Consider the following 16,408-nt stretch of genomic DNA (forward strand, 5'->3'; position numbering starts at 1 on the left):
TTTTGTGCACAATTCTGAATGTGTATATAGTATTGCAACATGTATATAAAATGGTTTACTAGTGTCTGTAGTTGCTGCATATCTGTGCATTGATTTGCATGTATTTTACTGATTGGCAAAAGATATGAACATATGCCATCACAGATCATGTGAGAGATGAATTTCTTCAACTGGTAGATATTTGTTTTTTCACCTGAAAAAGTTCCGGTGTGTGTGAATGTAGTTTGGCATGAAAGCACATATTTGCACAAAAACTTGTACCTTGCTGAACATGTTTCTTTGTGTGGTGGAGAACCTAAGGCTGAGTAGATCTTAGGAGGGTAAGTTGCCAGGTTTCTGGCTTGGTGAGAATTTATAGTATTATGTGTACTTATAGAGCATGTCTTAACGTGACCCAGTTGAGGCTGTAAGCATGTAGCAGACCAGCTGAGTCTGGCTTATTTCACTCTGAGCCCAGACAACTTATGTTGTGGTGGAGGAAATGATCTCTTAAAAACTATACCATTGGTGTTTGTCTGTCTGTTCATCTGTCTGACTGGCAGTTTGTTAGACCATAGCATTCAGTATAAAACAGTTCTCATGACAATCGTGGTGCTATCAAAATCATGTACATGTATCAGTATTGGTAGTTCTGTGGCATAGTGGTAGAAGAAGGGGACACTCAGGAGCTGTGGGCAATTGCTGAAGGCAGAGGGGTGTATACTGCACATCTAGTTTTGTGAAGAAATGCCATAGATTTGCTATAACTTTATGTATTTCATGATGACCACTGTGTTTGGAGTTATCATCTAAACCCCCCACCCCCACCTCCACCCCACCCCACCCCACCCCACCCCACTCAAAAAAACAAAACACATAGCTCATTTTTCTTTTCTTTTTTTACCCAGATAACAGTTTGCAATAACCACCTCCTTTCCTTATCTATACATACATATACACCACTCAAATAATCGCCTGCCGGCCCGGATAGCACAGTTGGTAGAACATCCGCTTCGGGACCAGTAGATCCAGAAGCAATCCTGGGTCAAGTCACACCTTACACTTTAAAAGAGGAAGTTGCAGCTTCCTCGTTTGGCGTTCAGCATGAGGGGGATAGTGCAACGACTGGTTGACCCGTATAAGTATAATGGCTCAGGCGGGGCCGCTTACTTGCCTTCGGTAAGTCGTCTCAGTGAAGCAGCACTATATAAAAAAGCGGTGGAAATCTGTCCTGCAACAAGGAGGCACATCACTTACACCCTAATGATTCCTTCGTCGTCATATGACTGAAAAATTGTTAAGTACGACACATGCCTGTCTACAGCCTAATTGTCATTATCGTCAGCTTTCAAGTCTTAACTTCATTTTCAAATTTCTTTATGGCTAAGTGTATGTATCGTTTGACATGGCTCTAAAATATATGTAGATTACATGTAGTCATTATCCATAATTTTGTTCAACTTCATATATATCGATTTAGTGTGCAGAAAAGTTAGTCTGTATATCAGAAAAATAATAAATAATGAAAGCTAGTGATTGATTTACAGTATGACACTTCAAAACTTACATACTGTAAAAGATTCAAGTAGCTGGAAAAGTGCATTGCTACATAAATTGTATATTCTGTGTTTCACTTTAAACAGTTTGACTCCTGGGAATTTGTGCTTTAATACATGCCACTTTTTTACCTTGTAAGGCTAGGATTATGTCCAGTATCAAGGCTAGGATTCTGTCTAGTATCATCCTGCTTTTCTACATTGTAAAGCTAGGACAATGCCCAGTATCAAGGTTAGGTTTATGTCCAGTATCATCCTGCTTTTCTACATTGTAAAGCTAGGATTATGCCCAGTATCAAGGCTAGGTTTATGTCCAGTATCATCCTGCTTTTCTACCTTGTAAGGCTAGGATTATGCCCAGTATCAAGGCTAGGTTTATGTCCAGTATCATCCTGCTTTTCTACCTTGTAAGGCTAGGATTATGCCCAGTATCAAGGCTAGGTTTATGTCCAGTATCATCCTGCTTTTCTACATTGTAAAGCTAGGATTATGTCCAGTATCAAGGCTAGGTTTATGTCCAGTATCATCCTGCTTTTCTACCCTGTAAGGCTAGGATTATGTTGAATATCAAGGCTAGGTTTATGTCCAGTATCATCCTGCTTTTCTACCTTGTAAGGCTAGGATTATGCCCAGTATCAAGGCTAGGTTTATGTCCAGTATCATCCTGCTTTTCTACCTTGTAAGGCTAGGATTATGCCCAGTATCAAGGCTAGGTTTATGTCCAGTATCATCCTGCTTTTCTACCTTGTAAAGCTAGGATTATGTCCAGTATCAAGGCTAGGTTTATGTCCAGTATCATCCTGCTTTTCTACCTTGTAAAGCTAGGACAATGCCCAGTATCAAGGCTAGGTTTATGTCCAGTATCATCCTGCTTTTCTACCGTGTAAGGCTAGGATTATGCCCAGTATCAAGGCTAGGATTATGTTGATCTTCAGAACACACCATAAACAGAGCAGTGTGTCAGTGTTTATTCAGGTCAGAACTTGTGAAATCTTGGGCTACAACATGCATGTGTATATGTTGATACAGTGTAGGGTAGCCCTGGTACTGTATCATTGACAATGTTTCAAAAGCTCCACACATGATGTATTCTCTCTCCCTGTCTGTTTCAGTGGTCTTTCAGTGATTTTGAAAGGCAACAAATGGTTTGAAACAGGAGTGTGTTGAATATATGTATTGGTTAAATAGTTTGTAGAGTTACCAGTTACCCTGTATTTAGGCCTGTCAGGGAAGGCAGCTGGCTGTCACTCAGACAGCAAGGCAAGACAGACAGGCTTATCTAAGGCCACCAGAAATCACCAGATGAACAAAAAAAAACAGAATAAGCTGTGGCCTGAGGGTTTGCCCAGTGCTGAGATCAGGTTCAGTCAGGGAGGTAAGGACAGCTAGTACTCCACCCTCCCACCCCCTCACTCACACTTTGTCAGCCATATTTGACCTTATGGCTGCATATCTACCAATACATCACTCTCCCCTCAGCAACACAAGCATGGTACAAACATGCTCGCAGTAGATCATGCAGATGTTTTCAGATGTTTACATTTTCATTTTTTGTGTTTGTATGTGTTATGAACTAGTTTTTATTAAGATCCACACCCTGAAATCTAGATTAAAAATGTTTTTGTACAGGAGGTTTATGTTATACTTACATCTGGTAACAGAAAAAAAAGTTTTTTTTGGCTGGATTCTCAGAGAGAATTGAACTTGAAGGTGGAAACCTTCATTGTTTACCTCTAACTCTGCCTGGAAAATATGCCCCTTGCCAACATTTTTATCTCAGGCACCCAGACACACTGTTGTTATTTATGGCAAGATATATATGGTGTAAAACCTTTGCATGGACAGATAATTGCCCTCATGTATTATGTAGTCACCAAGGGAACTGAGCAATATCTGACATTGTCTCACTGTTAGTAGTTATAATGTCTGTAAGACATGGGTGTGTAAGATAGTATCATGTAGACATCTACTCTTAATACATCAAGATGGCATAGCAATAGGTTTACTGTTGGTTATCTTTTATTGAAGCAGGTTCAGCCCTGGGCCAGTTTTCTATCCTGACCGCTATGGGTGGGCCAAGCACTTCGCATTACTAAGCTTGTAGTAGGTAGAGGCAATGGATTGTTTTAAAACATCTGTGGTAGAGATGTCCGTAGCATGTGAAGTAATGGGTGTGTTGACCAGAGAAAGGTGTGGGCACCAGCGAAGAAGTAGGACTACATTGAGATACAAATGCTTGTGTTATCCATAGAATGGCTACGTGCACTCAGTTTGTGTTATGACCCAACATCTAAATGCTACTCAGAAACCTTTCATCATGCATCTCCTTTTTTCTTGCAGTTGCTTGCTATGACAATAGGGAATGCTTTTCACTTTACCAGTAGGCCTATCACAATATTAAACTTTTTAAGGACTGATATATCGACATAACACTGCCCACTGCATTAGTCTGTACATTATTAGGAGCATGCATGTTAGTGCTTTTTGGTCAGTATTGTATACATGTATTTGACATGAAATACTTGTAATGCTTATCTGGCTGTTCTTGAATCTTTGACTTGGTTTTGCCAGATCATTATGCTGCTCTTCAGGCCTAACATCAGCTAGCTTAACACAAGCATAGCAGACAGCAGTTGGGTGCATCTACTCTACCAAAGTTGCTGTTATTTAACCATGTCCAGGCTCAGTGGATGTGGATATTTGCAGGTACATGTGCATTAATCAGCTTTTACTTTAATTGTGAAATTAAGTAGCTTCCAGTAGTGACATCAACGATAATCCTTGTTTAAAAAGAACTCTGTGGTGGACAGACTGAACAGGTCTGGCCAAATGAGTGTGGGGGTGTGGGGAACAGACTGAATACGGGCGGGTGTAGGGGCGCACAGGGGGTGCTAAGCTGGCCCAAAGAAGCCATGCAGTATCTGTGTACACGTCACCTTGCCCACACTGTAGTGACATGGTTCACCAGGCTCCGGGCACTTCGAGGGTGTCCACCAAGTTCTGAGCAAGATCAACAATGATGTAATTTCTGAAAAAAATTGATCGTTGACAGAAAATATGCATAATATAGAGGGGTAATTAACAGTTATAAAAATACCTGCAAAATGAATTTTTCCAGGGCATAATTTTCTTTATTTAGCATAGAAACATATTCTTTGTTTTATACTTTGTTTTCAGTATCCTTTTATCTTAAGACACATTGTTATTTGTCCATGTATGTGGCAGCTGGGGTCTTATGTTTAAGGCTGGGATCTTATGTGTCACAGGCCACAGCTCTTTAATGCGATACATAACAGTCTGAGTAAGCTGTTATGCTTCCTTGGGTATTTAAGGTAGTAACATGTACATGTATGCTTTAGAGCCTGTGTTCATGCTTTTAGTATGCCATGTTTCCGCTGGATTTATTTATTTATTTGTTTATTTCATTGGTGTTTTATGCTGTACTCAAGAATGTTTACAACAGCAGCCAGCATTATGGTGAGATGAAACCAGGCAGAGCCCGGTGGAAACTCACAATAATACATGGGTTGCTAGAAGACCTTTCCATGTACAGCCAGCATGAGCTTGACTTGAAATCACAGCAGCCACATTGATGAGAGGCCTCTGGGTTGTTTCAGCAGGAGAGTAATCTTCTATCGAGTGTGTAACCACATGTACAGCATCTAACTTTGAAGTTGACTGCTTAATGATATTTGTGACGGTGTATGTACATGCAAGATGTACTGTTAATACTGGTAGGGTCTCCATGGCCATTGGCATCTTGCTCATTTGCTGTAGTATATGGTAGTACTGGTAGTGTCTCCATGGCCATTGGCATCTTGCTCAGTTGCTGTAGTATATGGTAGTACTGGTAGTGTCTCCATGGCCATTGGCATCTTGCTCAGTTGCTGTAGTATATGGTAGTACTGGTAGTGTCTCCATGGCCATTGGCATCTTGCTCATTTACTGTAATATATGGTAGCACTGGTAGTGTCTCCATGGCCATTGGCATCTTGCTCAGTTGCTGTAGTATATGGTAGCACTGGTAGTGTCTCCATGGCCATTGGCATCTTGCTCAGTTGCTGTAATATATGGTAGTACTGGTAGTGCCTCCATGTCCATTGGCATCTTGCTCAGTTGCTGTAGTATATGGTAGTACTGGTAGTGTCTTAATGGCCATTGGTTATCTTGCTCAGTTGCTGTAGTACTGGTAGTGTCACCATGGCCATTGGCATCCTGTTCAGTTGCTGTAATATATGGTAGTATTGGTAGTGTCTCCATGGCCATTGGCATCTTGCTCATTTGCTGTAATATATGGTAGTACTGGTTGTGTCTCCATGGCCATTGGCATCTTGCTCATTTGCTGTAGTATATGGTAGTACTGGTAGTGTCTCCATGGCCATTGGCATCTTGCTCATTTGCTGTAGTACTGGTAGTGTCTCCATGGCCATTGGCATCTTGCTCATTTGCTGTAGTATATGGTAGTACTGGTAGTGCCTCCATGGCCATTGGCATCTTGCTCATTTGCTGTAATATATGGTAGTAAGGATAGTGGCTCCATGGCCATTGGCATCTTGCTCATTTGCTGTAGTATATGGTAGTACTGGTAGTGCCTCAATGGCCATTGGCATCTTGCTCAGTTGCTGTAGTATATGGTAGTACTGGTAGTGGCTCCATGGCCATTGGCATCTTGCTCAGTTGCTGTAGTATATGGTAGTACTGGTAGTGGCTCCATGGCATCTTGCTCAGTTGCTGAAATATATTAGCCCTCTGCTAGGTTAGAGTGGAAGGCAGTGACCCCCTGAAGCATGTAGAGGGCTGACTGTGATGTTGGCTGCTTTTCCTAATGATCTCGGGTTGTCCTGCCCCCCCCCCCCCCCCAGTGTAACTGATAACCCTCTTCTATCACACAACTGTGTGTCTGCCAAATACAGGCCTGTCATAGTCAATAGGCTGTCAAAATTACTAAAGTACATCATCCAGAAATGCTCACAAACATTTAGTTGCAAGAAACTAAGTACATGGCTTATTATGTACCAAGATTTGCAATTCGAACTAAGTACATGGCTTATTATGTACCAAGATTTGCAATTCGAACTGTCTTATGTATGTTCAACAAAATTGTTTCCATTTTGGATATATTTATGTGCATTGACATCTACACAAGTACATGATATTTTGAAGCCTCAAACTGTATGGGGGTGTACACTGTGGGAACAATTTTTCCAGAATGCTTGCCTCAGTTGTGTTGATACCCAGTGTTTGATTCTCAAGTTGAACCTACAAATGACATGTTATTCAGATTATGATGGATCCATATAAAATAAACTGAGGCATGTTTGAAGCTGAAGCATTCCTTTACTTACTTATCATTATCCATCATGTAGTTAAAAGCTCGGTACACTAAGTATTTGGTATTCAGTGGAAAAACATAAAATTGTAGTTTTTGAAAGGTGTGAGATTCATTGTGGCACAAACTATTCCTTGTAATCGTCTTATAGAAATATATTTCTACATTTATCATCTACTAGTATATCAAATCAGGGATAGTGTTAAGGTCATGTAAGGTGCAGGAAATCTGCATATTAAGAAATTGAAAAATATATTTCTTTTCAGTGTAGAAAACAGTGATAATGAGGATAAAGGTGGAGTGCCTGTTGGAATCCAGTGCAACACGCATGTCTTAACCTGTACTTGGAGTCTTGGGATGGAGAAGTACATGTATGTGACATTGTTCTCCTAGAAAGTGTACACATGGAGACAGTAATATGACCAGTCAAAGAATTGTCGTTCATTTTACTTGTACCTATGTCACAAGGGTAGCTAATTAGTTTATAATGAAGTCAGTATGTAAAATTGAATGTAATATACTAAGTGTCTGAGAGTGATTTCCCAAAGACTAACGTTTATAGATTAAGAAGATTATCTCTGTCTCAGTGCTTTTTCAGACTGACAATCACAAATTCATCATGACAACCAGATGGTTACCTCTGGTTAATCAAGCTTTGTATTGTTAGAGATTATATTAAAACAGTGCCCTCTTCTAGAGGGACAAGTTAGGATCGGGCTGGAGAGTGATTCAACAAGGACCTCTGAGTCCTGATCACTTCCCGTGTTACACTTATAATAAATTTATCATTGTTGACAGGGCTTGGAGTGTTTCTATTGTTCTATTGTTCCGTTGACGTGACCGCATAACGGACAATGACTGGACAACTTAGCGATTGATTGATTGATTTATTTATTTGATTGGTGTTTAACGCCGTACTCAAGAATATTTCACTTATATGACGGTGGCCAGCATTATGATGGGAGGAAACTGGGCAAAGCCCCCCGGCCATCTGCAGGTTGCTGACAGACCTGACAGACCTGACAGACTTATGGCCGGAGATACCCCTCCGGTCATACCCCCGGTCATATTAACATACTTAGATGTAGGTATTGATCTAGATGTTTGCATTTATGGACAGAAATTTTGATCGACTCTGGGTGCATCCATTATTTCTTAAATCTTTAGAGTCATGTAAAGTATGTGATCTTATCCCATTATATGAAGCTACTTTTGGGCATTACAGATATATTTTGAATAAATTCTTAGCTGTCATCAAAGGAGTAATGAATCATCAAGTTAAATGACTTTGTGTTAGAGCATGTACCCACAAGCATTGTTTGTCAACAACTATATGTACATTCTTGATTCGTCAAGTGTGTAGCCTTTGATCCAGTAGAGTGTAGTACGTATTCCAGTTTCATTTGTTGCTATCCATAACTTTGGGTCCTGGACTAGATTGTACTTGAAAGCTATAAGATTTATCGCTTACTAATTAGCAAATTTAAAGCCATAAATTTTAGGTGTGGAGATCAGATTTTAGTGGTAAAAAGGAAGTGTCACTAAAAACAGTCCTGACCTGAATGATGACAGTCGGATAAGTAACTGTATAAGCCGGATCATGTAATTACGAAGGGGATAGAGCCTGGACTGTTATATATGTCAGGCTGATTAGATCTTGTGTCTATTAATAACCATTATATACATATATGTACATGGATGCAGTATATAGTTCACATGGTAAGTGTGCTACGCTCCATGTGTGCTGCACAACTATTTGTGCTCCTATGATTATTGTTCTGTGATTATATTTGATGCAGTGTGGTGGTAATTTCAATTACAGAGGGAAGAGAGAGTGCATGAACATCTATGGCTGGCTGTACTAGGATGTGTAACAGTGATCTATGCTCCTGTGCTCCTCATTGTGTCCTTTTTCACTGTTCCTGGTGTCCTTGTTCCTGAGGTCCTTTTTTCACTGATCCTGGTGTCCTTTGCCATTGTTCCTGATGTCCCTTGTCATTGTTCCTGGTGTCCCTTGTCATTGTTCCTGGTGTCCCTGGTCATTGTTCCTGGTGTCCTTTGCCATTGTTCCTGATGTCCTTTGCCATTGTTCCTGATGTCCCTTGTCATTGTTCCTGGTGTCCCTTGTCATTGTTCCTGGTGTCCCTTGTCTCTATCCTCGTTGTCCATTGTCATTGTTCCCTGTGTTCTGTGCCACTGTTCCCTGTGTTCTGTGCCACTGTTTTCTGTGTCTTGTGTTCTTTGTCGCTGTTCCGTGTGGCCTGTGCCGCTGTTCTGTGTGTCCTGTGCCACTGTTCCCTGTTCCCTGTGCCTTTGTTCCCTGTACCACTGTTCACTCTTCCCCGTGCCATTCTTAACTGTTCCCTGTGCCACTGTTCCTTGTCCCATTGTTCATGTGTCCTTCTCCTGTGCACCTTGCAGTGAGCAGTGCCCTGAAGTAAGCTTACTGATGCAGTAGAGTGAAGGTCAACTGCAGGGATTGTTGGGTTGTGTTCAGTTTGAAATGTGAAACATGAACTGCCTTATGTGAGAATTTTACAAGCGTAACTCTAATGCTGAGTGATGGTCATGCTGATAGAACATGTGAATTTTGATACACACTGTGTATATTATTTGGATAATGCATGCCTATGCTGATGAGACTTACTTATGCTAATACATTGGGATTCTTTGCTGATAAGATGGTTGGTTGTGGTGAGATTCTCAGCATGCAATCTTGTTTGAAAAGTTACCTACATAAGTGTAGTGTAGGTCTGCCACTGACTTCAAATGATATAAACTTTGTGCAGTGGTTACAAGGACTAATTCATGTGTGTGTAAAAATTAATGGTCTCTGAGGTTGGAGAATCTAACCCACATGTGATTCTGATTAGCATAGGCAATAAAGATGTGCTGAGAGGTGTTAAATGAAATCCCTCGGCAATTCATCAGACTGCTATACCTTTAAACACACTACAGTGTAATTCAGGATGTTGTAAGGCACAAATCACAGCCTTACATCGCTACAGGTTACATGTATTTATATACTTACATGTGTATGCACTTAATCTCCAAAGGACAACCTTACTAGTGGTTGTAATATACATGTACACTTTTAATATACCACATTAATGATAACATATTTTTTGAGAAATTTAGAGTAATTGTCCTTGGTTTGCCATAATTTGGGCTCGCCTCTACAGAGTACAGGTGTACCTTTATAATATTTCATCCTGTGAGCGTCAGCAACCAATAAAAGGGAAAGCAGTGTTAAACAAAATGTTAGGGCTGCTATCTTAAACAGAACTCCATGTACTGAACTCCGGTTTTGCACATATGTAGAGTGCTATAACCCAAGGGGGATGTTCCATTATTGATTGGCTGTGTGCATATCAAGTACCATAAATTACAAAATTCACGACTGTGTATTGTGTATTAGAATCAGTGTTAAAGTAAATGTTAGGCAAGGGGTGATACATGTATCTCAAAAAGTACAGAATGTATTGAGCTGAAGTTTGCATGCATGTAAAGCACAATGACATGAGTGGGATGAGATCATTTGCTGAAGCTCTGTATGCATATCAATTACCGTAAATTACCAAATTCATGACTTCAGTACCTTATGTATTGAGCTGAAGTTTTGCATTCATGTGTCTCCTTGAGGCGAGCTCTTTTCCAAGCCTTTTCCAGCCGTTGTATTTTTTCTCTTGTATGGTACAGGTATGTGTAATATTTAGATCAAGTATCAAGAGAAATAACATCTCAAGTTTATATAAGTCAAAAATGTTCTGATTACTAGACATTTAGTATTGGTTTATTTTGTACAGTGATAGGTGTGTACATGTATGAAAAGACAAGGCAGATATGTTTGTGGTGGTGACTTATGTGCCTGCATGGGGACGCTCAGGTAAATCGGGGTATCTGCTGGACAAGGTCATATCTGCACAGTCCTTGGCAGATGACTTAATTAGATGCTGTTCGTACAGCTTGGGGGCGTCTGATATATGGGCTGAATTGAAGGTGCATAGCAGGAATACCTGAGGAGAGAGAGAGTTATGTAGGAATGCTGATGTCAAGGTACACTCTTCACCCTGGACACTTCTGATCAAGACTCGCTCTGTATTACCACATGTACGTGGGAATCAAATTTCACGTTCTAGTAGTTCTAGTTGATGTAACAAATCAGCTTGGGAATGTGTTTCACTGTTAAGTGCAGCAAAAATACATCAGGATTCTTTAAATGAAAAACAAAAAAACAACTTCTATTGTTCATGTACATTAATTCATTATAAATCAGTGTATATTAATAAGATAATTGTGTTAAATTAAACATTCAGGGTGTAGGCCTACATGTACTTGTTCTTTATTTAGCTACAAGAAAGTCAGTGTATTATGTCAATTTAAATTCAGGGAGTACTCCTTTCCTATATTAGCAGTAATAAAAACAGTATGGCAACCAAAGTTTTAATGTGAGCATCTATGGATCTGCACAAATTGCATTTAGCATCATTTTGTAGGGTGTACATAGTTACATTTAAAGTAAAATAAAGTCAGCCACTATATCTGAGTTAATTTATAAAAAAGTAGTATTCCAGAAATGTTCTAAAAATATTTTTAAAATTCTACACTGCTTATCAACAAAATAAATAGCAAGCAATTGTCAGTACCAAGCCACTGACTTGGTGACGCCATTTAGCTATCTAGAGTGACGTCACAAGCCTAGGAGCTCTCCCGTACCATCGGTATTAAACATTGTGACAATGAGAAGATATAAACAAAAACGCCTGGTACCCAACCAAAGAGTATCAGTTCTGTTCTGTGATCAAAGGGCCGATGTTTATTTTATTTTGGCGCTCGGTCAGGGAGATGTTCGTGGACACAAGCATCGTGTTTTAGCAGTCCGGCTCATCCTCCTGCTGCATGGGTGTAAGCATTTGGCCCAGGTGGCTGTACCGACTTCAGGGAATTTAGTCATGTTTTAGCCGTCCTGCTCACCCTTGTCCTGCATGGGTGTAAGGATTAGGCCTAGCTGACTATTCCCACATCAGAGAATTCGCCGAACATAGCAGGACCTCCTGATTGATAACAGACTCTTTCATTCAAATTTTGGGAAGATAGTTTCGTAATAAATCTGATTATGCTAAGGAAAGATAATGCAGTCAGGATATTTTTCTTCAAGCAATGACTCTCGAGATGTGGTTTCATTGCTAACTCACCCTGACAAATTAGCTGCAGCCTTCTGCCCAACATGTATGCATCGTGACTTGGGCAGCCTTTCTCCGTTGTCTGCTGATTAATGTGTGGTCCAAAATGCACCCGTTTAACACTTAAAAATCCAATTTATTGCATCGATATCTGTCTATCCACTATAAGAAACCACACTGACAATCGGGAGCTAATAGGTTTTTCTGACGCGACAGCCAATTATCACATGACGCTTTCAGCGCTAGTGATTGGCCAAGTTGATAAGGGCTTCTACATCATGGCTGCTCGGAGTGAATTACCCGTCAGTACCATATCCCCAATACAGAACTTCTTGGCTTTCAAAAACTCTGTTCAATTTTTTTACATATCTTTTCTATGATACTTGTGTCCTATATCATTTTCTATGTATATGTAGTTGCAGACTTTATGTTCACTTTGGGAGCTGAAAGTTACATGTGAGGAAATAAAGCAATATTCTGTAGAAATGTCCCATATTTGGTGTGAGTACATGTAGTAAATGTGTTGTAATGGGCGTTGTTATACCATACATATATCTATTCAGTTAGAGCATACATTTTTTACTCATCCTCTCTATGAGCTTAAGCTAATGCTTTCAGGAGGATTTGACAAATTGAACGTGCATGCACATAGATTTCTCAGTTTGAATCCTTGTTAATTTATTTCTCTTCAGGGACACAAACCCATTGGTGTAGATGTGAGATCAAACTTTAAAAGAAAACTCAGTGTAGATCAGCTGTTACACATGGATATTTCTATACAAGACTAGTGAGGGGACTTATGCCTAACAAGCCAAGGTAAACTGGCCACTTTGAAGTTGGTCTTGTATGCTGAGTGTTATACTGGAGTCATTACAACTGTATTTACTATGGGATCTGTCAGCCTAACCTTGGCCCCTCCCCTACTAAACCCTCAAGAGCTGGCCTCCTGGTGGGTACCTGGTTAACCACACAGCTGGACCAGGACATGTTCTAAGGTTTTTAAGGTTATCGTAAGGCCTGTTGACAAACACTAATTGACAGCCGCCTACCTGGTACCATTGATAAAGCACTGGCTGTGACACTAGAGGTCCTATAGGTACCAGGTATCCACACATGTTCTGGATGGGGTTATGCCTGTATTAGCTTTCCTAATACATCAAATACCCAGGGGTGTTGACATCACAAGCACTTGACATCATGGACATGTACCTTAGCGAAGTAATACCTTGTTATTGGTGGGAAGAGTGGGAAAATTATTAATAACTTCTGTTTGTTTACTCTTTTCCTTCAGGGAGATTTGTAATGTCACCAAACTCTTCCTATGTATAGATGTGTACTACATGTACCAGTATGTTATATGTACTCATTTAGATATTTATCTATTTCCCAAATGTTAGTTTGGTTTCTGGTCATTGTGGAAATAATGTGTGTGTATATGTGGTGGGGAGCGGGGATGTAAAAAAATTTAAAAAACAAAGAAGTCTTTTTGCCAACAATATATAGCTGTCCGACTTTGTCAGTATGCATGTTTATTACTGTCATCATTTTGTCCAGGTGCATTAATTTGGTTATTGCTTTTCTTAGCTAACCTTAAAACAAAACAGCCTTGATTTTAAGCATCCTGCAGCATGTGGTATGTCAGTGTTCTGCAGGTTTGTGTTAGCTGAACAACCAGCTGATGATAAATGTGCATTTTAATCTAGCTGATTTGCATGTCCTGTAAGGTGTAATTATACCACATAGTATTCTGTCTCTATACACAGAACTCATCGGCCTGGTTGGCCTGACAAACCTGTTCTACAGGCAAGCAGTTGTCTTAATATCCTCAGTCTTACTGCTGCCCCCTTTTCCTCCCCCCACTCGTACTACAGTAGCATGATGTCAATGGTAATGCCTCCTCCTTAGTATCTTTCACATAGTCTCCCCCCCCCCCCCAACATTCACTACACACACCAAACATCTAATATGGAAATTGTTTATTGATCCCCCCCTTTGTATGCCCTCCCCCCACCAACATATACAACAAACACATAATGTACAGTGATATCGATATTGTTCTTCTGTATCCTCCACATTGAGCACATTCCCCCCCCCCCACCAAAAACAAACACACACACACATACACACTAGACACAGTGTAAAGTGTCCTGTATCATTGTCACTTCCCTCTCCCCCTGCACACTCACTTTCTAACACCACCCATACACTAGACACAGTATAGATAATAAAAGTTGTACCATAGTGGCATAGTCCAGTATCCTTCACCACCCCCCCACCCCCACCCCCACCCCCACGCCTAGTTGACACCACCCATACACACTAGACACCACCCATACACACTGGACACTGCCCATACACACTGGACACCACCCATACACACTAGACACCGCCCATACACACAGTAGGGTGTAAAAAAAAGTTTGATTGATATTCTTCAACACAATCAATCCCTTCCCACCTCCCCACCCCGCGACACACACATCAAAAATGAAGCATTATACTCCAATAATATTCTCAACGCAAGTGTCATAAGAGACATGAATATGTATATGTGTAGATAAGTAACTATATGTCAATATTCATCATTCTGTCTTCATTAAATTAAAATTTTCAATGCTTTCATTTCTATGACATTTAAAATAGAGCGTATTCTTTTTAAAGTAGTTACACATATATATATATTGGATTTATTTTATTTGTCTTTCGTTTTTAAACGGCACTGAAGAATATTTCACTTATACAACGACAGCCAGCATTATGGTAGGAGGAAACCGGACAGATCCTGGGTGAAACCCACGGCCATCTGCAGGTTGCTGGCAGACCTATCCAGGTACAGCCCATACATACATACATACATACATACATACATACATGTAAATGATGATTACATTGCGTCCATGCAAGAAATACTTGCTAAGTGCTTCATTGGTATCGTAATATATCTGTTGTGTGCTGTGTAATTACAGGTAGTAGGTACATATAAGCAGGCCTTAGTATTCCTGGGGGTGGGGGCTTGTACAGCCTTACAAAGGTTTAACATAGCAGACCTATAGTTGGTGTCCTGAAGCTTACCTGTCGTGCAGGGAGTGTAATGTTTACTGTGGGATTGCCTGCTAACAGCATGTCCGAGGTCTGTATGGAGAGACAGGTTGGGACAGCTGACAATCCTACAGTCTGTGGTTACCTAATCCTCTTGGTTATGTAGCAGCTTCTACCTGAGATATCCTACTTACCTGCAATGCAACATGTACCTGCAAGCACGGATCCATGGCTAACCTACCTACATGTAGTTGTGTCAGCCTTGTGGCAAACAATGCGAAAAGTGCAGATAGATTTCTAGCAGATTTTTTATGCACGTGAATATTTTATGTGACCAGTGTTAAACAGCATATTGTTGTCAGTGTCAAATCTAGAACTGGACAGCCTTCATGAAAATATCACAAGTATACAATGAAATTAATATGTGTCATAAAATTTCAAGGGTTTTTTTTCCCCAAAAAGTCAGTTGAAAAAACTTGAAATTTAAAGATTCTGTTTTTCCACATATGGACACAGTCATAAATTCCCAAAAGCAATGCCGCTGGTTTATAAAAAGGCATAAGAATCTGTCCAGAAACAGACAAAACCACTGCCTTAAACCTTGGATTAAGATAGACGGAGGGATATGAAGTTCTATTGTTCTCGCTCAGTCAGGCTTGAGAATTATGCCCTGGCTTCGCTTGATCACGCAGCAGTCCGAGACTTCATGAGATTATCTCACCAGCCACAGAATTTTGAAGAAGACATCACTTAATCTTGGCCATCAAAATATGCCTGAAGTCAACAACCAGATTCCGGAAAACGTTACTGAGGTCAGTATAGTATATGTTTGCTTACATATTAATTCAACTGTCTTGAATTCAAAGGATATTTACCGTCGAAATCAATTCTACATTGCTTGTGGTCTGATCGAGAGCATCGAAAATGGTGTGCTTGATCTGGCATTTTTCAGTTTTATTCAGAGAAACATCGCTCCACCCTATGCCTGAACAAAGCTGACTTTTATTCAGTGTGATTTCGGAAAATGTACCTGTAGTAAATCTATTTTTTATATTATGCAAATTGCTGCATTTTTTGTTGTTGAAAATGTTTTAAAAAACAGAATGTTCAAATTTTCATTTGTGTTTTTAGTTTTCACCTTAGACCTTTAAAGTTTAAAAGAAGACTCAGATTTTGTTTCTTTTAGGCATTGAACTCTTGTAGCACTGTTCTGCATTGTTCTTCGTGAACCATTAAAATTTGATAGTGCTACCTTCGACACACGTGAAAAAACGCTATGGAAATCACACTTCAAAATTGCAATGCTGTTGGGTCTGTTTGTC

At 40.1% G+C, this 16,408-nt stretch overlaps 1 protein-coding gene across 1 annotated transcript in view; it reads left to right on the forward strand.

Moving 5' to 3' along the window:
* LOC135466197 (mitogen-activated protein kinase kinase kinase 9-like) overlaps positions 1-16,408 on the forward strand; it is a 41,701-nt gene that overhangs the window by 9,107 nt on the left and 16,186 nt on the right. Inside the window, exon 2 of the mRNA XM_064743591.1 lies at positions 10,751-10,851. Within this exon, the coding sequence (XP_064599661.1) occupies positions 10,751-10,851 (101 nt within the window). The remainder of the gene's footprint in view (positions 1-10,750; positions 10,852-16,408) is intronic.

Source organism: Liolophura sinensis, chromosome 6, assembly GCF_032854445.1.
Source record: "Liolophura sinensis isolate JHLJ2023 chromosome 6, CUHK_Ljap_v2, whole genome shotgun sequence".
NCBI classification, from domain to species: Eukaryota; Metazoa; Mollusca; class Polyplacophora; order Chitonida; family Chitonidae; genus Liolophura; species Liolophura sinensis.